Below are 22,762 nucleotides of genomic sequence, written 5' to 3' on the forward strand. Positions count from 1 at the left end.
GAGGTCACCGTGTGGCGCAATTTGTTTAATTCTGCAATAAATTCAAAAGCGCCTCGATCAGTAGCCTCAAATAGCGTCGAATTTTAAATATTTATTTGGAAAAAGATTTATTTCGAAACTGCTAACTTTTACGTAAGTGTATGTATGTGTGTGCGCGTGTGCTCGGATTATTGCGTGTGTAATTTGTGCGCTACTGGGGTGGCGTTAAGCTAATTGTCGAACCGGCGCGAATCTCAATTCAGCAAATACTGAAATGGGAATTCTTTCAAAACCGCGCCACAAGTCACAGCGCTTGTTCAGCGCGCCAAGCAAAGCGTTCAGCTCGGCGTTCGTGTGCTACGCAAACAAGCAGCGACGTAAGCACATATACACACACAGGCTACATAGCAAGTATGCACGAACAAAGAACAAACAAAACAAAACAACGAAATCGGTAAAAGGCGACAGCTAGCAAAGAGCCAAACAATCGAGCAGCCAACCAAGCAAACAACCAGCCAGCCAGCCAGCCGGGCAGTTAGCCCGCTAATGATACGACCAGCATTGCGCGCCACTCGACCGCGCGGCGCGCCCATCGCCAATCCAGTCGTTGTCCCACTAACGCTGTGGACTCACAAACACACTCATAAGTGATTATTTACGCATACCTTTGTTGTTATTGTTGTCGCTTCATAATCGATTTATGTACATTTGTTGTTGTAGTTTTTTTTTCAATTTTTCAGTTTTGCGCTCCCATGGCACCCGAAATTCTCTGAAATCGTCCAAAAATCAACAACAACAACAACAACAACAGTGACAACAGTAACAACAACAACGCAAATTTCAAATCGCAACAAAGCCAATTCTTCATGCGATATCTCTCTAACGCTTTAATAATGAAATTAATAATTCTAGCGCGTTCACGCAAACGCCCGACGGCAACTAACGGCAACCGCCGGCATACAAAGTGAAAAATTAGCAAAATAAATAAACGCACTGAGCAAAGAAAACAAAACAGAAATCATGGAAAATTTAATTTGTAAAAACCTGGTGGCTTTTGTTGTGTCTGCCATTGGCATGAAATTAACGCGGCAATTCTCGGAATTGAACGCGGCTGATGGGAGCGGCGGTGGTGCCGGCGGGTGCTGTGCGTGCTTGGGCGCTGCACTTTGAGGTCAAAACATGCAAATCGCCAACAACAAATAATAACTGTGGCACTATGCGCGACTATAAATAGTCCTACTACTAATTGCGTTTAACGATTTACTTCCCTGACTAGTTACTTAGGTATACTTCCAGGTATAAAAGTGCCTACAGTGGCGTGGAAAAGTATATGTGCAATTAGTAGCAATTTTCAAAAACTACTTTGTTTTAGTAGCAAAATCTTATCAAACTCGCTTAAAAGTGTACATGACATGCAAGTGGTAAACAATGGTCTCCTTTCCTTGGCTTAATTAAATTTAAGGTATAAAGCAAAATTTCATAGGCAGCCAAAATAAAAGCTGTAAGAGACTTCTAGCCTAAAAAAGCGTTCAGTAAACTTACCTAACCTTCTTAGGTAGACTTAAGAGGCCTATATCCATTTGGGAATTTCAAAAATATCTTTTATTTTTGCTAATACAATGAAACCTTCCACAAGCGGACCCTGACCGTTGCACAAATATTGTACATTTATAATAATGAACGAATAAAAGAACTATTCAATAGCCATTTTTTGAAAGATCAACCGTGAGTCGTGTCACGCTGACATGTTATTTTTTTTAGTATTTTTTGGCGTTTCATCATGGGAAGACTTATGCCTGAATAATGTTTACAAATCGTTCAACTGTATTACAAAAATTCTCGTTCTGCAAAAAATGAGCTTCGGCCGCTTCGCTTAACTTATAGTCCACATAATCGACCTACTGAGTGTACTATTCGCAACACCATCACCTATTTTGACACCCAGCATTCATTATTGAATAATATTCGACTGAATAGATCATATCTTGCAAAATCGAGTCGAACCGGTAAGAACGTAACCGTTAAAGGCGACCGTTATCGCGCCAACCGACTATTTGATGCCTGAAATTGAAGCTCGTGATCTCGGCGAAATTTGGTTTCAACAAGATGGCGCCACCTCGCACACATCGCATCAATCAATGGATTTACATCATCAAAAACAAAACATCACGCGTGTCATTCGTAAGTTACCAACCGAAATGCTCGAACGAGTCATGGAAAATTGAGCCATTTATCATTAATCAGTATCTTAAATAGAGATGGTGCATTTTCGTGGTGCAAAAGCCAAGAGTTGTCGGTCCATAATTCTTTTTTCACGAATACTTTCGCGCATAGCACTCAGTTTGGTCGATCGGAAGAAATTTGGAGTGCACCACATCTCAATAATCGAAGCAAACTATCAACATAACCTTGATTTTTCACTAACTTTGACATGGGTTTTTTGGCTTCGGCATACCTTGCCCCATTATTCGGCCTATTGATTATCTGTTTCCGAGTCGAAAATATAGACCTAAGGCTCATCACCTAATATATTTCATGACATCCTGGTAGTCGGAAAGCATTATATCATATCAGACGTTTACGCGACGCTGTTGTTCGAAAAATTTAGTGATTTTGAACCAATCGTGTTTTCACTTTTCTTAGGCCCAAATGATCTTTCAAAATAGTTTCCACTGAGCCTCCCTATATTCCAACGATGACAGTTAGATCTCTGAGTGTTATTCGTTGATTCCAAGCACCAATTCCTTAATTTTATTAGCGTGTTGATCATCAATTGATGTTGATGGCCGTCCTGGATGTGGTTCATCGTTAACGCGTTCTCAACTCTTTTTGAATAATTTGTACCAACCGAAAACACTTGAATGTTTCGGTACCAGAAATTTGATGGCGCTCATAAAATTGAATGGAAATTTCTTGTTGAATATTCTTTTAACTTAATTTTTTTCTACTTTTTTACTATTTTAATATGTAAGGGCCAACCCTATGTAAAAAATATTTGTGCCCCACACTTCAAGCGTAAAATAGCAAAAATCTCGTTTAGCTACACAATTTCGTTGCAGTCGATCAATTTGACCCCCTACCGCGCCCAAAGAAGTTTCACTTCAAAAGTAATTGCTGTGAATAATTTTACGCTGATCCGTAAAACCACTTTACGCTAACACAAAGTGTTACTTTTTCTCTTTAGAGATGCTCGCCACCAAAACCACAAAATTGGCACCTCGATTGTGCTACTACGCGGCAGACTACCGTACGCAAAGAAATTCTATTTCTTTTTTCTTCAAAAGCAAAATGCTAACAAGTCAAAAAATTCACATACGAAAGAATTTCTCGCCCACATACACACATACATACATATATGACATACTTAACCCCAACAAACTCACTCCCATTTCAACTCCCTGCCATTAGCCAGCCGCATACGCCCTGTTGCCCTTACGGCGCCCGAGTTGGGTGTGTCGTGGCATTTTGTGCGTGCGGTCGACACCAACGAAATTATCATTTGTAATGCCAATATAATGATTAAATCCGACTAACATCAACATTAGCGCCTGAGATGAACTTCATTATCGCCGTGTTGTTGTACGAAGGTGTCGATGAAGCGCTGCGAGCTTTCGTTAAACACGTGTATGTGTGTGTTTGTGAAGATGTGTGTGCTCAAACCTGATCAGTTAAATCGTGAATTATGGTTTAATGGCTAGATTATCGTGTATTTTTACATTTATTTACAGGTGTTGGCACACACACTCACGCAAACACGCCAGTTATTCATTGTGTGTGGCTGGTGTCGTTTTTTTTCAATATTTCTTTTGTTTGTTTTTCGCTGGGCTTGTTCGTTTGCCTATTTTATTTGTGACTTTTCGCTATTTGCTTATTATTTACGCTTTTTCTATCCATTCCACTACTATTCGTATTGTCATTTCTATTCTATTTGTATTCTAATGCGCATTGTTATTATTGTTTGGGTGTGTTTATGTGTATGTGTGTGTATGCTGCTTTGCATGTGCTTGGCAGTCACTCGCATTAATTAAGTCTTTTAGTTATTATAATGTATGCGAAGTCATGACCTTTAATGAGTCGTTGCAGCGGTTGTTTTTGGTTGTTGTTATAGTAGTTGTTGTATTTAATTTAATATTTCATAATGGCATGATTAGGTAGTGATATAAAAAATTTAAATATTTAATAAATTGCGCTGTTGCTAACTTAAACACAAATTTAAATAGGAAATAGGAATCGATAATCGACTAAATCGCAAAATAATCGAAAAGTACCATCAAAAAGATCCCGCTAAGAGAATTGGGTGATCATAAAATATTCTAACTATTCAATGTACACAGTCGTTGGAGTGGGAACGTATCGTAACTGTGCAATTACAAGATCTCTCTAGTCCAACAGAATAACCTTTCCTAATTGTTAAAGTGTTACAATTCTTAAAGACTTAGACGAAGGATTTTTCGGTTAGAACTATTTGAAAAGAAGTCTCATGAAATTTTCACTGAAATTTTCATTTTTTTTGTAATGTCAGCCAATTTTTGTTTTTTTTTTTCCTTCGTCCAAGTTTTTAAGTTTTTAACTAAAACACGTATTTTTCACATTAGATGGTCCTGTAAGTCACCGGAAATAGCGTCGCAATGGAATTTCGAAATTTCTTTGTTAATAGTGTATAAAAATTCTAAAAAAAATATTTCTTTTTTATAGAAAAAAATTGTTCAAATAAAGCTGTTTGTTTGGGATTTAGGGAAGCTTAAAGTTCAAAGTTGAAACTAGTTCGGAGGAGTACTTAGAAATACTTTTTAGATGAAGTTCATATCTGACATGTAGTCAAGGTTTTTCCACATACCTTCACGCTTTATTTTGGAGAAAAGTTATGAAGTCACCCAAAAAGAGGGAGGATGGCCCAAGGGCGTGGGATTCGCCAAAGGCAGTTACAATATTTACATAGACGGATCTAAAGAGGCTTAAAAAGTGGGCGCCGGAATCTGATACTCAGAGCAGGATCTCAGGCGACACTTCTGGTACCAGAATACAGCAGTATCTGCCAGGTTGAAGTTTTTGGGTTCAGAAAAGCGGCTCAGATAGCTAACAATGCAGGAACCAACAAAAATAATATCTATATGTACGTCAATAGCTAAGCAGCAATTAAGGCAACAATCTCATACCGTTGAACATCAGAGAATGTTCTTAGAAGCAACGAGGCAATAGATAGATATATATATATTCCCTGACACGAAAAAGCTGCCAAAATCATCAACCAACTACCAAATCATTACAGGAAAAATTTAAATTGCTAAAAGTTATACATAATTTCCGAAAGGATTGACGGACGGATTTGAGTGAGATAGAACATGCAGACTCACCAAGAAAAACACGCCTACTTTTTACTCACACGGTCTCGAAAGAACTGCAGAAATATTCACAACTCACATCCAAGTTGGATGGGTGTTAGTAACGACGATGCATAAAAAATTGCAGGGAAGTAGGTATGATAGAGACCTTAGCACAGCTTCCATGCTTTAGTCAGTGCTGATCTAGAACTCGTCATAGAACATATTTAGGAGCTTCACAGTTCAAGGGATTAGAGGAAGTATCAATTTTCTTACATTGAGTTGAGGGTCCTTACATGTCTTGCTTAAACTTCGCAAAAAGCATTGACATTCTGTATAACGAATACTTCAGCTCAAATTAAACTGACAGTCCATCCGGTATTATTAGGGACCGGTCGGTCTATGTGTGACAGCCAGCCAGTTTATAATTGTAAATTAGTTTCTTTTGTGTTAATGAATTTCAGAATTTCAAACTCAATTCAGTGATATTATAAATAAAAATGGACCGGATTATATTAAAAGGTATATTTTAGAAGATCAAAGTAATGCAAAAACTTTAAGTGGAATGAAGAATTGGGTAACTCTTGCGGGTATATTTTTTATTTTTATCGAGATTGAAGTATCAAAACCGAACAAAACTTTATATGAATATGGTTCTAAATAATGAATTCTTAGGATCTTTTTTAGGTACATCTTATTTAGTTCACATCGATTTTGCCGCAGGACTATTGAACTCTTTTGTTCGTTTTATATGACGAGCTCTTTATATAGACAAGAGATTAGGTAGAAATTTTTTTTTTATTTTATGTGAATATATATTTAGAATATTTCCCTTAACTCCGCTTGGAGCATAGGGATAAAATATTATGTGAATATGATACCTTAGCCCAAAGACATAAAATCGTTTACCCTTATTTTCTAAATCTTTAGTTTTTTATGAGTGTTCCAAATGTATTTTTTACCAAATTTTTTAAGAATCTCCTAACAAAGATTTCTTTTGTGTTTAATTGAATATTAATTTTATGAATTTCCTCAGACTGATATTAAAAAAATAATACTTTAATTCAAAATTAAATAAAAATAATTAATTAAATTAAAAAATAAAAATTTAACAGATTATTAACAAATAATTACTTACATTGCCATAACTCCGTATTGTGGATGGGCTTAAACTGAAGAGCCGATTAATATGATGTGTTGGAGAACAGCCCGAGCTTGTGGAAGGTGATATTGATGAGGCGATCTCCGCGAAAATCGGTGAATGATCTGCGAAGAATAATATTTTTTCAAAATTCAAAATAAAACAACAAAAAAGTTAACTCTGGCTGCACCGACAACGGAACATGTCATGATGATTCGAAAATAAAAGAGTTCCCTATGCAAGGGTTTGAGTTGGATCGGTTTGTATGGCAGCTGTATGCATACCAAAATATGTAAATTTTTCGAAGTATAATCTTCGATACTTTGGATAATAATCCATGATAAATTTCTTGAAGATACTTTAAATGAAAAAAGTATTCCATATAAGCACTTGATTCGAATCGATAGCCCGATACCAGTGGTTCCGACAAATGAGCAGCTTACCGATGAGAAAAAAACGTGTCCGAAATTTTAGACCGATATTTCAAAAATTGAGGGACTAGTTCCCGTATATACAGACAGACAGACGGACAGGGCTACATCGACTGAGCTCACCACGCTGATAATTTATAAATGTGTATACTATGTAGGGTCTGCTAGCTGTAGGGATCCTCCTGTCGCCGCTAATATTTAGAACTGAATTTATCCAAAAACGAACTGAACATTCGGGTACTCGATTATGAAAAATGTCGGATTTCAAAGGACTTCAGCAAGGACCACGTTGTGAAATGCTAACTAAGTACACCTAGGCCACAAGTTTACATTTTGTTTCTAGAAATAAGAACTAGGACCTCCTACTCTTCCATCTATATCTCATATATAACCCAATCACAAAAATAACTGTTTTTATTCTTAAACTCACCGCTAATGTCCATCGAAGGCGACAGTTCCTTGGTGAAACTGAATAAATCGCTACCACAGCTACCAACACTGCCAGTACTATTACCGTTATTATTGCGCACATCCGCCGAATTCAAGGTGATACTCGGCTTGCGCAAGTGTAGAAACTTATTTGCGCCGCCTGTCGGAGTGGCGGTGGCCGTCTGTATCGACAGACCACCATTGCTGCCATTGTAATACAGTGACGAGCCGGAAGACAGCTGCGAAGATGGTGAGACGCTGCTGCACACAACATTCGGCAGCTTATGCGACTCCAGTGGCGAAGCGGATTTCGGGAATGCACTCGCTGATGCGTGGTGTTGGTGTGTGGCCGTTGTTGGTGTCGGAGTCTGATGGCGCTTCAGTATAGGCGCTGGTGGCAGCTGTGAAGGCGAATGTTTGTAATACGTTGAAGGCGCACCATACGAGTCACCCTGTTGTTTGGGTATTTGCAAGCGCAGTGTCTGTCGTGCGGCTAGTCTACGTGCAGGCGCATACTTGTGCGCCGCTGTTGGTGTGTTGCTATTCGTTGTGTTGGTGTTCGTAGCTGTGGCGGAAGTATGGTGGTGGTGAGTCGGTTGAGTGCTGTTAAATGTGTTGGTTTGCTCGTGTGGTGTGTAACTCATGGTGTGATGATTGTTGTTGTTGCTGTGGCTTGTGTTGTGAAAATGTGGATTGTAATGGTAGCTATTGTTGTTGTTGTTGTTTAGATGGTGCTGGTGAGTTGGCGCCGCTGCTGGCGCAGCCGGTGTGACCAGATGTGAGGCCTGCATCGTCGTACGTCAACCGTGTGGAGAATTTCTGAGTGGGAGCGTTGTTTGTCTGCGTTTTTGTTCGCTCAAAATACGCGCTGCTGAGAGCGTCTGCTGCGTGTGTAAAGAGCGCCGCGCTCAGCGTTGATTTTATGAATGAATTTTTGACACTTTTATTTTCTCACAATTTCTACGCGCACAAACACACGCGCGTGCTTCATATAACTGTAATTGTCTGTTAGAAATTTGTTTGCAAAATAAAATTAATTTTTTTTTTGCTAATACTTTACTTTTGCTGTTTGGAAGAAAAAATAATAAATGAATTATTATTTCTCGCCAGAGTTTGTGTGTGCGCTCTCTAAAGCGCGCGCCGCGTCGCGTTCGCGCTGCTAATAATTATAATAGCCGATGATTGCGAAATTATTTACAACTTATTTCTTTTTTCATTTATTTGTGCGGCGTTGTTGCATTGGCAGCGCAAGACTCTTAGCTCCAAATATGGTTTGCCGACATAAATTAGCACTCAAAGTTTTCGCACTTTTATTTTTATATTATTTATGCCTTTTTAATTACTACGTCGTGATTTTTTTTTTTGTTTTTTTGGTAATTTTTTTTTAATTATTGCTTTGTTTACACATTTCATTGGCGCGAAATTCCTTTTTCATTTACAAGCTTTTGTCTTTAGCGCACAGCTAAGTCCGCCACCGCCGCTGACGTGCACCGCCAATTGTGACCCACTTTTGTCACTACCAAAAGACAAGAACAACAATGCACAGGAATTGCACGAAATCGCACACTTGCCACCTTGTAAAAGCGTAATTTTGCCAGCCGCCAATTCGGCGCGTCCAAAGGCACGTATACCAGTACATACAGTTATGGGCAAAATAATGGAATCACTTTTTGTACTCTCAAATGTAAATTTAATTCATTTTGGAGTTCTTGAATGGGAGCTTTTGGGTGGTTTGAAAAATTATTAGTGAGTGAGCATCAGTGTTCTAAAAAGCACTTAGTCAGGCACGCTAAAAACAAACTGTGAAATGAATAAATGCTAAAGTTCAACCGTGTAAGGGGTGTCTACGCTAATAAAGAAGAAGAAAGATTAATCAAGAGAAAACAAAAAGGCATAGTGCGTTATTTATAATTGTATACTATGTTACAAGACATAATGGAAAAAGTAAAGTAAGGTAAGGTGCATAGTACTCGATTCCGCAAAGAAATACCGGATTTAGTAGATTCTAGCCCAAAAGCTGTATAGTCGTAGTAATTAGTAAAGGATATTCTACAAAATATTAGTTTCGAAATATATTTTAAACCTAATTTTTTATTGAAAAAAATCTAGGTTAGGTTAGGTCGCAGGGTTGATCCAAAATCAATGGAACCCACATGGATCAATAATTGTCCTTTGTGTTACCGGAAAACTCCTTATAATGCATCACCTCATACAGCAACAAAGCGTTTTTAGCTTAAGTTGATTAATTTCAATCCCACCCACTTCGCAAGGTTCTCGAAAAATGTGTCTACCGAGGTCAAAAAAAGCCAGGAAATATTCCACCTCGCCTTCCACCACACAGCCTTGAAAAATTGTCCATTCAAAATACCTACAATAGTTGCGAGCTTAACTTTGCTAAGTTGTTTATGCAAGGACTAAAGCCGCCCGACCTTCCCAAGCGACATCAACTCGCTTTATGGGCTCTTGAAAAGTTCCAAGAACGTTTTTGAACCAAATTTTGTTCAGCGTTGAGGCTCATTTCTTGCTCAATGATCAAAACTGTCATATTTGGGACGAAGAAATTCAAGAGCTGCCATTTCATCTAGAAATAACAATGGTTTCGTATGGTTTGTGGGCCGATGGAATCATCGATCCATATTTCTTCAAAAATGAAGCCAGTGAGAACGTAACCGCCAATGGCGACCGTTAGCGTGCCTTGATAACCGACTATTTTATGCATGAAATTGGTTTGGTTTCAACAAGACGACGTCATTTTCAACACATCGCATCAATCAATGGATTTATTGAGATAACACTTCGGCGAGCAGATAATTTTACGTTTTGGGCTGGTTGATTGGCCACCAAGATCGGCACGAACGAGTTGTCGAAAATTGGACTCAACGGATGGACCAGCTGAGACGTAGCCGCGGCCAACATTTGATAGAGAGATCTTCAAAAAAAATAAATGTCAAAGTATGTTCTTTCCAAAGATAATAAATAATCCCCATTAAGTTGGAAGTAACTGTCTAGGAAACCTAGAAATGGATTACCCTATAGTTGTCATACAGACTGAAAAATCGGAATTAAGGTCTTATAAGGACGTGTTTTGTAACGTTTTTTTCTTGTTTTTATTGACCATCTCAATAGGTGACTATATTAGATTGACCATAACTGTTTCTATGTAAGCATGTATGTGGATGGTCAACGCTGCACATATACAAAATCAATTTTTAAACTTTAATTATTTGTATGTATGTAAATATTGTATATAATATTTATGCCGGTTACGCCAAGGGAAATTTTCATTATTCATAAAGCGCAACGCTTGACTGCACCGATGCAAAAGATAGCACACAAATAAGCCTAATGCATAAATACATATTATATATACATTTATGTACATACATAGATACATTTGCACATACATACATACATGTATGTACGTTGTTGTTGTTGTTGGTGCCAAACGTTGAGTATGACATTGCTGAGGCACTGGCGGTGCAAGCGGTGGCGTCTGATGAGCCTGATTGTTTCGCGGAATATGCGCCACGCATGGCTGTCGCCCGATTTGGCCGTGTTACCGCTCATTCACTGCGCAGGCGTGGGAGACGCGCATTAATTGTGCTCGTTTCATGGCACGTAAGCGCGCATACAAACATACATACATATGAACGCTGCTTTCGACCAACAACTGCTTTCAGCTTACTTTTTTTATGGTCTTTCTTATTTATTTATTTAATATTTGTTTTTTATTTGTTTTATAACGCCATTAATCGCATTTCAGTTGGCGTGCAGGTAGAGCTGTTTTCTGGGCGCACACAGACACACCTCTATGCTCGCATGTAAAACAAGTGTCTGCTCGCTGGCTACGCTTTGTTGCCGCCGCCTTCTGACTTTTTGCTGTAAATAAAAGAAATAAAAAGAAAAATTTATTTATTTGCAACACAAAAATTACTGACACTTTATATACTAATACATACATACATATATATCTAACACGTACTTTAATACTCTCTGAATGTGCTTTGTATAGCACATTGTGTGGTGGATTTAAGTATCCCATATTGTCTAGTGGTTAGGATATCCGGCTCTCACCCGGAAGGCCCGGGTTCGATTCCCGGTATGGGAAAAGTTTTTTTTTATATTTTATTTAAATAATACATTTTTTTCTTCATTCTAAATTTTATTATTTTCTTTATTTATCAATAATTAAAAGCTTATGTCACTTTCATTAGAAAAAGAAATAATTTCTCTGATTTATTTTTTTAAGCATTTTTATACAGTCTCTGCAAAGTTACAGTGCAAATTTGATTTTTTTGTAGTGTAAAACTTTAACTTTTGATTACAAGAACTATTTTATTGAATTTTAAAATCCATAAATCGACCAAATACATAACATTATTTTGCTGAATGGCATGTGGCGCTGTCTTGTTGGAACCAAAGATCCCCATTGACAGTAGAGTTCCTTATGGACTGTAACAATATGGCCGGCTTTACTTTTTGGAAAAATACGAACCAATAATTCTCTCTGCCCTTGAAGTAAACCAAACTGTGATTTCGTGAGGATTTTACAGCGTCTCAATAATGACTTGTGGTTTATCATCGCTCTAAATTCAACAATTTTATTTATTAAGGCACTCATTCAACAAAAAGAGAGCCTCATCGCTGAAAAAAATTTTCTTGTGAAAATACAGATCGGTGGCTATCTCGTGTTAGGCCCACTCACCGAACGTACGTCGGACTTGATGGTCGTTCGGCTTCAATTATTTCACGAGTGGGATCTTATAAGCCTGCAAACCAATATACTTCCTCAAATCCATAAAGTAGATGGGCTCAAAGCCTATTTTTTCACACGATGGCGGATGGACCACTAGACTAAACATGGTGCGAGACCCATACATGGTTGCTCGAACTATCGACACGACTGGGCAATTATGTCGACTGAATTTGGTTTGGTATTACGGTAATGAATTTTCACGATTTGCAAAAATTGTTCCTTAGGAAATCTGTTCGTTACGAAATGTCGAATCAAAATCAATCAAAGTCTAATAGCTGTCGTGGACAGACGCTAATAGAATCTCTTCAGCTTGAATTCATCTAGGAAGATGCATTTAGTTTAATTCCAACAATAACATTCCTCGGATGCACCTTCAATTTGCGTATTTCTTCCATATACAACTTGCACTTTCGATGCAACTTATCTTCGATTTTTACCCCAATTTACCACTCAGTGCAAACACTCTAACGAGAACGTAGCTTTTTGATAAAAAAGAATATTTTAACGTCTAGACTTATTCTATGAAATATGTAAATATTTCGTATTATATTTGAACAAAAGCATTATGGCTGTTCTACTTGACCCACGACACGCGTCCTTTTTGAGTCACTAATAGTGAAGGCATGAAGGCATGAAGGCAACGGACGTACTTGGTATTTACTCATTGTACTTAAACGGGTATGCATATGCACATACGTATATACGTACGATTATATATTTTCTGAAATATTTGTCAATGATTAATGGAATAAATCACAATGCCAAATGAGAATATTATGGCCGCTATTTCAAGTCATGCTTTCAAACAATCAATACCAACTGTTGCATGTCTATATACTTGTGTATATGTGGCAGTATGGGCGACTCCGGTTGTTGGGACTGGCAGTTGCACTCACTCGGCAGATAACTTTGAACGCAGATTAGTTAAATCATGCGGAGTAAGTAACTTTAATTAGTTTCTGAAGTCGCGTTGCGACGTCGTCGTTCTAGTGGCTCTGGGTAGGTGCGTTCAAAGCAATTGCCTATAGAGTTGCCATTTCGGTTTTAACATATTACCATATTACGATTTCAATAAATTGATTCCTGCCATGATTGTTTTAACTAATATGAAATATGGACATGATTTTTATTTTGCTCAAAGCCTCCTCCTCGAACAAAAATTGCTTCCTTCATCTTAATTGTTTTCCTTAAAAAATACTTCACAACGGCAACACTGTTTGTCACCGCGCGTAAATTTTGTTTAAACAGTCGCGGTATGTATCCGTGAGCTACCGGCAGCCTTAAGAGAATTTCAACTTACAGCTTATAAATATTTAAATTTTCCAATTATTGTTGTTGTTGTTTTTTTTTTTTTGTTTCATTTTCATAAAATTTGCATAATTGCGATTTTTTAATTAAACATGCTTGTGATTTACTACAGTGCCGCTGAATAATGTGCAGGCATATTTTATATTTTATAATATATTTTCTTTTTTGTTTTTCAATTCTGCTGAAGCGCTCAAAACGTGTCAAGGCAAAACACATGCACATTACTTTTATTAATTGTTTATTTATTTATTTAAGTTTTTTTTAATTTTTTTAACATTAAAAATTCTTTGCACTTGGCGGCCAATCAAATCGCTGGTTGCCAGAGTAATTTGAGAAATTTATTGAGCTCTTTATTTCTTTATTGCGGCAACCTTTCGCATTGACACCCATTAATCTGGCTGTTAATGTTACTTTGCACTAAGCTTCTGCTCGCTCATACACACATATGTATATACAAACATAAACACACAATGTTTAAAAGAAAAAAAGAAGCTTTTCAAATTCTATTGATTTTTTTCTATGCACAAGCTCAAAAGTGTGAAACAAAGGCGAAGAAAGACACTACAAAAGAGAACATGCTTTCGAGTGAAACAGATTAATGAGCCAAATCTGCTTAATTATCACCCCCCGCTGGCTGTCCCCCTTTGTTTGCTGCAACACAGCTGGGATGTCGAAAAAATTTAAACATCTCACATTTGTCACGTTCTCGCAAAGCCGTGACATTTCGCTTTGATAAATTTTGACAGTTCGCCAAAGTAGCGTTAAAGCAAAATATAAAAAAAAGATAAAAATAAAAGCCAGCGGGGTGTGGTGACTAAATAAAAAATATAATTATTTTTGTACAAATGCAAATGTTCCTCGGTTAAAAGGAATCCCAAGTTTTATACCCAATGAAATCCAAAAAATGTTTATTTTGTTCGACAAAAATCACTTAAAACCAAAACATTCTCGTGTTTTAAAACTGTAAAATGACTCTGAAAGATATAAGCTTTTCAACACTCCCTGTTTGAGTGAAACATCCAAAACCAAATAATTGAAATTTCTGACGGCTTCTAAATAGTACCTATCCGATATTATGCACTTATGCCAGCGCTTTTTTCATTCGTCAAAGCACTCCTCAAACTCGATTTCTGGGATAGTCTTTTCAGCTCTCAGTGATTTTCATCTGTAAAATTACGGCGCTTTAATATTATCTTTAAAAGTCAAATGGAAGGAAGCTGGGGCATCGTTAGAGTGTAGTTTTTTACCAAATGAGAATCGATAAACTCACAAAAACACATCTAACCTTAGCGGCTGCTACACACAAAGTAAGCAATGAATATTACTGAAAATTTGATCGTACCTCAGAACATACCCAGAGTTTATACTCAAGCACTATTTTCGCCAAAGAGCAACATGTTCTTCGGTTTTTTTCAAGATATAACATAATCTGGACAGCTTAAAATAAAATGGGGAGCTTTACCATTTGAAAATCATTTCCAAGAATTTTGCTTCTAACAAGTGCATACATATATTGTTTTAAAGCTTAGTGTGAGCTCAGCAAAAATTCCCCGCTGAACCCTCCGCGAGGACCACAGTTTCACAACGATGGCAAAGACGGACTGGTAAAAGTTCGTTACCAAAACGGGTTTGCTCAAGGTATTATGCGACTCGTCCCGGGGGTCAACCCAGCAGGGAGTCCTCAAATAGCCCAGATTCGAAAGAAGAGTACGTATATCTGACGCCTTTCGTAATTAGGTAGTCTTACTTGCGCAGAGGAGGCTAAGCGCAAGCGGAACTTTTTTTCTCCTACACTCGTCGGTCCAAAATATGAACCAAACAAAATAATATCAGTAGCATAATAAAGAAATATGGCTATCCTGAAAAAACGGCAAGAAACTGGTTTTTCCGTGGAGAAAGCGACGTTTGCAACGAGCTCGAAAGTGGTCAGCACAAAGACAGGAAATAAGCTTGGTCTATGTGTAAGGACTGGCACTAACCATATTCAGGAAGGCAATAACAACAGCAGCACCCGGAACCAAACTCGGTAGTCAATCCGTTCCCACGACAGTCGGGTCTACGTAACCGGAACGGACCCGGATTTTTTACCCGGTAAAGGACTGTGAACTCCGCTGAATTCTGTTGCTACAACAACAACAACAGACCCGGTAATCAAAGTATGGCTACAAAGAAGGGAGGGGAAGAATATGCCAAAAGTGTAGCTACTAGTAGTGCTTCTGCAAAGAATGATCTATTTTTAAGGTCGATAACCCAACAAAAGCAAGATATGTGGAGAAGCGTAGTGCTGCCTACCTGCTCAGAAGGGTACAGCTGCAATCGTCAAGCTATGAGAAGCTTCCAAAAGAGCTCTGGGAGTCGATGGTTTGCCCGAAAGTGATTCTACCGAAGTTTTAAGTTTGAGCCGTCAGTAGTGGCAGCCAAGAGACATATGTCAGCTGAAAAGACTTAGCTGTCAGCTATAAAGCTGAAAACAAAGTGTGAGGCATCAGCTAAATCATTTGCTGATGTGGCCAGGAACCACATTATTATTGGTTTGCCAGATGAGAGAGATCCCAAAGCAAAAATTCGTTGTGCTGGAATTGATATTAAGCTTCTGCCACCGTCATGCTCGGATACGACGACGAGAGATGATTATTGAAATTTTAGGAATTGATAGATTGAAACTTCTGAAGTGTAAACATTTTAGCACAAAAGAGCGTCACAAGGCAGCTCCTGGATTCTGATGAATTAGTTGTTAGTAAAGAATCTTCATAAAAGTGGATTAATACAAAAATTTACGTTGAGCTCCCTAAGTAAGAATATATTCTCACCATGTTAAATGCTTCTAGAGAATATATCCAAGAAGAATCATAAGAGGATTAATCACAAATGACCCGTTAACCTCCCATAAGTTCGTTCAAAAATTTATAAAACAAGGAATGTAGCCTAACATAGGGGCGAGAGTCATATCTTTAACAATCTTCGAAATGGCATTCCATGAAATTGTGTGAAGATTCAAAGTTTTCGCAGGCGTGGTATGCGTCGAGTATAACTATTTGCGGTTGCATTTGTTTTCTAATTTTATCGTCATTTGTTTTTGCTTTCCTTCGCATATATGTACATATATACATACATAAGTAACTTGGTGTTCATGATTTCTCTCAAAAATCACGTTTTCGTCGCACGATTATGTCGAATTCGTCGTCATTTACTTTACATAGACAAAATTTCAAGCGAAAAGAAAACTTATTGCAAATTTTTGACGCCAGCTAAACACTTTCGGTTTTACTTAGCGGACCGCCACTGCTTTTCATTATTCACTTATTTATATATGTACATATGTATATTTTTTGCGCCAATTTTGTCACGTCGTCGAATTAGCGACCAAAGCGCACGCAACACCCGCTCGTGTGACATTTACTAGTGACTAATGACAGTTGTAGTGCGTGACCGCGCGTCTCTTGATTAATTGCCACTGACAGTGGGCAAAGCCTACGTTCCGATAGCGCCAGAGGCATGAACGCTAACGATGTGCAATACGTTTGATAAAATATTGCCACTAAATATTTACTTCGCATGCATGTATGTTTGTATATTTTCTCGTGTGTAAGCATGTGTGTTTGAGTGAATTAACGATACATTTTTCATTTTTAAGTAGGTCACATTTAATCCATAATTTCAATTTGGAATACTTCTTTGTATTAATATACATATACATATGTATGTATGTATGTATGTATCCACTACAAATATTTTGGCGGAAATCAAAACGTGCTTTCCATGAATTTTGCGAGTAAATCTAAGTATAAAATGTTTTCACCGTTAATTATCGAGCATACCTACTCTGTGCCTCTCTTTATTAGTGCCAGCTCTATGTTTATCGCCTCTAAGTCGTATGAAATCGACTAGTCGACAGGAAATAAAATAATGAAGTGAGAGAAGAATGTGTTCTCTCGTTCTGTTTATTCAATTTTGATATTTTAGTATTATAGATTAGAGCGGTAGATACTAAGTTACGGGTGATCCAAGTAGAGGTACTTTTTTCAGTATTGTTTGGCATTTCATTATTGGAAATCGTTCAACTTTAATACGAAAATTCACGTTGTGCAAAGAAGGCAATTCGCTCGCTTCGCTTAACTTATGGTCAACACAATCGGCCTACCCAGCGTATTATTCGCAACGCCATTACCCATCATGGGACCCATCATTCATTATTGGATAATATTCGAGCGGTTAGGCCACGTTCACCACACAGTAAGAAAAATATAGCAACCGTAGCTGAGAGTGCAAACTGAAGAAAGAAGAACCATAAAAAACAAGGGTTTGGTGTGGTATGCGGGCCGGTGGAATCTTCGGTTCATATTTTTTAAAAAATGATACCGGGCAGAACGTAGCCGTACATGGCGACTGTTATTGCCATGGTAACCGACTATATGATGCCACAAATTGAAGCTCCTGATCTGGGTAACATTTGGTTTCAACAAGACAAAACTACCAATATATTTATTGAGACAACACTTCGGTGAGCAGATAATTTCACTTGTATGTAAAATCTAAAGTCTATGCGGACAATCCCGCTTCAATTCAGGTCTTGAAGCAAAATATCACGAGTGCCATTCGCCAGTTACCAGTGGAAATGCTCGAACGAGTCTTCGGAAATTGGACTCAACGGATGAATCATCTGAGATATAGTCACGGTCAACATTTGAAAAAGATAATCTTCAAAAAGTAGGAAACCTCGAAATGCATCACCCTTTAAATATTATCTATTAGTATCCAATATGTTAACGACATAAGCAGTCACGTTCCAAGCGAGTTTATATTGCAGGAAACCTTCTCGACTAAAATACTAATTGACGGGTACACACATTTTTAGTAGAGCTGATAAAGGGGCTCTTAGGCATGTTAGGCGATTGCCAGTTCCAAGCACCATGGAAATTTTACCTGTACGATCTTAATTATGATAATGAGCTCTCGTAAAGACTATCTTTATCCAATGCGTGATCGATGTTCTTACATACATACCAAAAAAAAGTTAAGAGTTTTATGTTGAGATGTAAGAAGGTTCTTAAAAATATAAATAAATACAACCCCATTGAAAATAAATACAATATAAACTTAAGTTCCATAAATAATGGGTTTTGTTTTGTTATATTTAATTTTATTTTCTCTCAAATGTGAAGAAGAAATCCTGAATTTATCATAAAACAAGAAAAAACGTTAACTTCGGTTGCACGGAAGCTAAATACCCTTCACAGGTGCATTTCTGTTAGTAACTATGTGTTCAGTTTGTATGAAAGCTACATATATGCTATAGTAATCCGATCTGAACAATTTCTTCGGAGATTACATTGTTGCCTTAAAAAATAATCTATACCAAATTTCGTGAATATATCTCGTCAAATGTGAAAGTTTTCCATATAAGAACTTGATTCCGATCGTTCAGTTTATATGGCAGCTATATGTTATAGTGGTCCGATATCGGCCGTTCCGACAAATGAGCAGCTTCTTAAAGAGAAAATGACGTTTGCAAAATTTCAAAAGGATATCTTAAAAACTGAGGGACTAGTTCGTATATGTACAGACAGACAGACGGACAGACGGACGGACGGACGGACAAACAGACGGACATGACTAAATCGACTCAGCTCAACATACTGATCATTTATATATATACTTTATAGGGTCTTCGACGCTTCCTTCTGGGTGTTACAAACATCGTGACAAAGTTAATATACCCTGTTCAGGGTATAAAAATATATAAGTATATGTATAGTGAAAAGAAAGGATACATACATACATATATATATATATATATATATATAAATTTATGTTAAACTTAAGATTTTCTTAATTTAATTTTCTTGCTGCTTTTCCAAAAAACTTTTAATTTACTTTGTGTGTCACAAAATTAGAAATCGAAGGCAGTCCATTCTCTTGTCGTATGCCTAAAAATTCGGTAAAAAGTAGTAAAAACGACTTCAATTTACTTTACAGCAGCGTATTCATGCTTCTGTGCGTCATTTTGCAAAGAAGCGACAAGTGTCAGGATGGCCGAGTGGTCTAAGGCGCTGCGTTCAGGTCGCAGTCTACTCTGTAGGCGTGGGTTCGAATCCCACTTCTGACAAATTACTTTTTATTTTTTTTTTCACATTTTTCAATTGAAATAGTTGTTTTTGTTTGAGAAATAATCCAAGTTATATAGAAATAATTACGATATAATTTGTATACATTTTATTTTTATACTGAATTCATTGAAATTTTATTTTATCGTTTGTGTTAAGTAGTAAATTGTGTTGTCTTTAATTATCTCATAGTTTGTATGAAATGCATAGGTGTATATGTATATGTACATATGTATGTACATATAGATTTTTTGTTTTGTAAAAGTACAATTAATTATTTAAATACGTCTTTTTTTGTTTCATATAACCTTGTGGAAGGTTAAGAGCGATGCGATTATATACTTACTTATTTTATTTTTCAAATAATCAACATTGTGTGTGCAGCGTGAGCGCTTAATTCGCTAAACAGTCTTGCATTTAATCGCGTATCTAATTTAAATCTTAGCTTTACGATTTGGCTTAATTAAATGAACTTGAAATGCTCAAGCGCAATGAAAGCGAATTTGTTTACGAGCAAACAAGTAAACATACCAGCATGTGGTTCAATTGAATTTTTATGTACATGTGTATGTTTGTATGTGTGTGTGTGCGTTTGTATGTAAATTCTAAAAGCGTGCAAAATTAAATCTCATCAGCGTTTAATGGGTCAAACAAACCGCCGCCGTTTGATGCCAACGTAAAAGAGGCCTCATCGCACACATACATATACACCGCACGTCAATCTTAAGTAGCTCACTTGAACTGTTTTCCATTTGTTTTTATTTTGTTTTAAATACCTTTAGTAATTGCAAATTTATATGCAATTTTTATTCATCAAAATCAAATTAACTTCAAATAAAATCAAATCACTGATTGTGCTCGTTGTAAAACAAATGCAGCAGCTGACAACCGAGTGATTTGTTCTAAAAATAATAGAGGGTGTTTTTATGGGAGTGAGCTAATTTATATTTGAAGTCTGTCGAATGAAAGGAAAACGTTCGTTTAAGAGGTTACACGGGTTTACGGGTTTCAATTTCGAATTTTTATTGTCTTATTAAATTCTACAACACCTCTAGAACGCTGTCCTAAAGTTTGAAGTTGATCCGAGTAGTAGTGCCGGTACACAGCCCTGAGAACTTGTACGCCGTCTTTAAACGCTGTTTTTGAAGTCGATTATAACTATTTGAAAAAAAAAAATGTTGCGAAATTTCATGTTTTTGTAAAAATATCTGCCAAAAATCCTATTTTCAGTTTTTTTCTTTATCCAAGTTTTAAGTTAAGGCTTTAACTAAAAAACGTATTTTTTCACTGTAGATGATCCTGTAAGGAGTTATCCTCCCAACGAGGGCGTATCTTTTTCCAAGGAGTCACCGGAAATGGCGTCGCAATGGCCGAATTTCCAAAAGTTTCAGAATTCCTTTGTTAATAGTGTATATTTGTAACAATACAAAAGTCGAATAAAATATTTAATTTTTTTTATGAGAAAAAATTTGTTAAAAAAGGACTGTGTTTTACCCGAGGAAACCCACGAACCCCTTAATGAAAAAGCGAAGAAAAGAAGAATAGTTAAACAAATGATTGATAGATAAAGAGTTATTCTCCACGATTATGTGTTTTAAATCATAATTTATATCTAAAATAGTAGACTATCACTGAATGTGATCCTTACCATTTTAATATAAATTAAGTTATAAATTAATACAACGATATTTGGGCTGATTGATCGCAATTTCAATTTTTCACAACGGTCTTAAAATTCGTTCTATCGGAATGCTGGACGAAATAAAAGCCCAACATGCAACCCTAAGTTCTGAATAAGTTACACTTAGCAAAGACCGCTGTCAAAACCCCAAATCCTATTGTATTATCCGGGAACTCTCGACAAAAAATTAGTAAACAGATTTTGAAGTTAATAATTAACCTAAATTGTGCATTTTTCAAACCAAAACCGATTAGTTGATTAAAATCTTAATTGCTCCAACTAATTGTCCGCTTTAGACATGATGTTAGATGCTTTGATGCGGCGAATATATGATGAAAATACCACATAAGCATAAGAAATAATGTAAATAGATTGGATTTCAATTACTAAGTCCATGAGAAGTAGTCATCCCAAACTGCGCTTGACGCGAATTTTAACAGACTCTGTGGTCTTACTACCGATACCTCCTCCAGTGCATCATACCGTGGGGACTCCAGATGCTTATAGCGTAGTCTTGCCAATGCTGAAAAAGTACGAATGAGATGCTCCGTTGTTTCTCTGATGCCTTGCTCTAGTCATTTCCTGCACCCTTCTCGCTCTGTCAGCCTCATTCTGCGGGCGTGTGTCGCCACCAGACAGTGACCAATTAATATTCCAATCATGTTTCTATAGTCTCTTCTATCGAGTGCCAGTAGCAATTTTCCCAAGACATTTCAGGCCGATATGCGAAACGAGGTTACTATCTTGATTGCTTCTTGGCTGTCTACGTTGATGCTAACTCTGGAATTGCCTGCAGATGCATTAGAGGCCAGCTCCGCGGCTTTCGCAATAGCAAAGGCTTCAGCTTAAATTTTCTACAGTGGTCCGGCAACTTAAGAGGCTGCCTTATGCCTAACTATAAACACTATATTTCCGCACCAAGAGCATAAGTCTAAATATTCAAAAATAATTTAAGATCGAGTATAGTTCTAAATATTTCAAAAAATTTCAAATTTAGTTCGGAAAACATAATTAATTGTAAGTAAAAATTAGTAAAACTTGAGAAATACAAAAAATGGATTACGAAAAAAATAACGCTCAAAAAAGACACCCTCTCCATATCCGTACAAGTGAACTTCAAGCCGCGATCGCATGCATTCCAACAATATACGAGCCGTGAACATATCAAACGTGTCAAAATGCCAATTAACTAACTGAGGAATTACCGGATAGACAAGCAGACGGACGGAGGGTCACATGTACCCGTATGCGTAGACATAAAGACAAAGAGTTAGACGTGCAAATATAAAAACATAAATACATTTCAAGCATATGCTCGTATGTCTAGCAAGATAATTTGACAGATGAATCCGTAAAGCATGCACACAGCCACAAACACAAACATTTACATGTACACGTATGTACTTACATTGGTTATTTGTGCAATTATTGCAATTAAAAACTGTGAAAAAAATTTTGGAAAACAAGTTTTGGTGTAAATGTTTGAATTTAAGCCACCAAAATGTAAAATGTAAAAATAAATGACAGTCAATTAGCACCCAATTACAAGTGGTTAGGACACGTAAACATCAAAACATTCGCAAATATTGATAGAAAAAATTAGCAAGAATTA

The 22,762-nt window shown here is 37.0% G+C and overlaps 1 protein-coding gene, 1 long non-coding RNA gene and 2 other non-coding genes across 5 annotated transcripts in view; 2 read left to right on the forward strand and 2 right to left on the reverse strand.

Moving 5' to 3' along the window:
• The window catches only part of LOC105223269 (NAD(+) hydrolase sarm1), a 119,947-nt gene extending 111,599 nt beyond the window's left edge, over positions 1-8,348 (reverse strand). The window contains exons 1-2 of one of the 2 annotated variants that reach the window (XM_049458628.1): positions 7,303-8,348; positions 6,439-6,566 (exon numbers count right to left, since the gene is read on the reverse strand). In XM_049458628.1, coding sequence (XP_049314585.1) covers positions 6,439-6,566; positions 7,303-8,092 — 918 coding nt within the window. In that variant the 5' untranslated portion in view covers positions 8,093-8,348. The remainder of the gene's footprint in view (positions 1-6,438; positions 6,567-7,302) is intronic. The other variant, XM_049458629.1, reaches the window with a different exon arrangement.
• Positions 8,349-11,053: 2,705 nt separating this feature from the next.
• Positions 11,054-22,762, reverse strand: part of LOC125778925 (uncharacterized) — a 31,328-nt gene continuing 19,619 nt past the window's right edge. Inside the window, exon 2 of the long non-coding RNA XR_007423030.1 lies at positions 11,054-11,180. This is a non-coding gene — a long non-coding RNA (uncharacterized LOC125778925). The remainder of the gene's footprint in view (positions 11,181-22,762) is intronic.
• Positions 11,338-11,409, forward strand: Trnae-cuc (transfer RNA glutamic acid (anticodon CUC)). Its single transcript has one exon. It is a non-coding gene; the product is annotated as a tRNA-Glu (tRNA).
• Trnal-cag (transfer RNA leucine (anticodon CAG)) lies at positions 19,389-19,471 on the forward strand. The gene has a single exon. It is a non-coding gene; the product is annotated as a tRNA-Leu (tRNA).

This window comes from Bactrocera dorsalis, chromosome 5, assembly GCF_023373825.1.
Source record: "Bactrocera dorsalis isolate Fly_Bdor chromosome 5, ASM2337382v1, whole genome shotgun sequence".
In the NCBI taxonomy this organism is placed as follows: domain Eukaryota; kingdom Metazoa; phylum Arthropoda; class Insecta; order Diptera; family Tephritidae; genus Bactrocera; species Bactrocera dorsalis.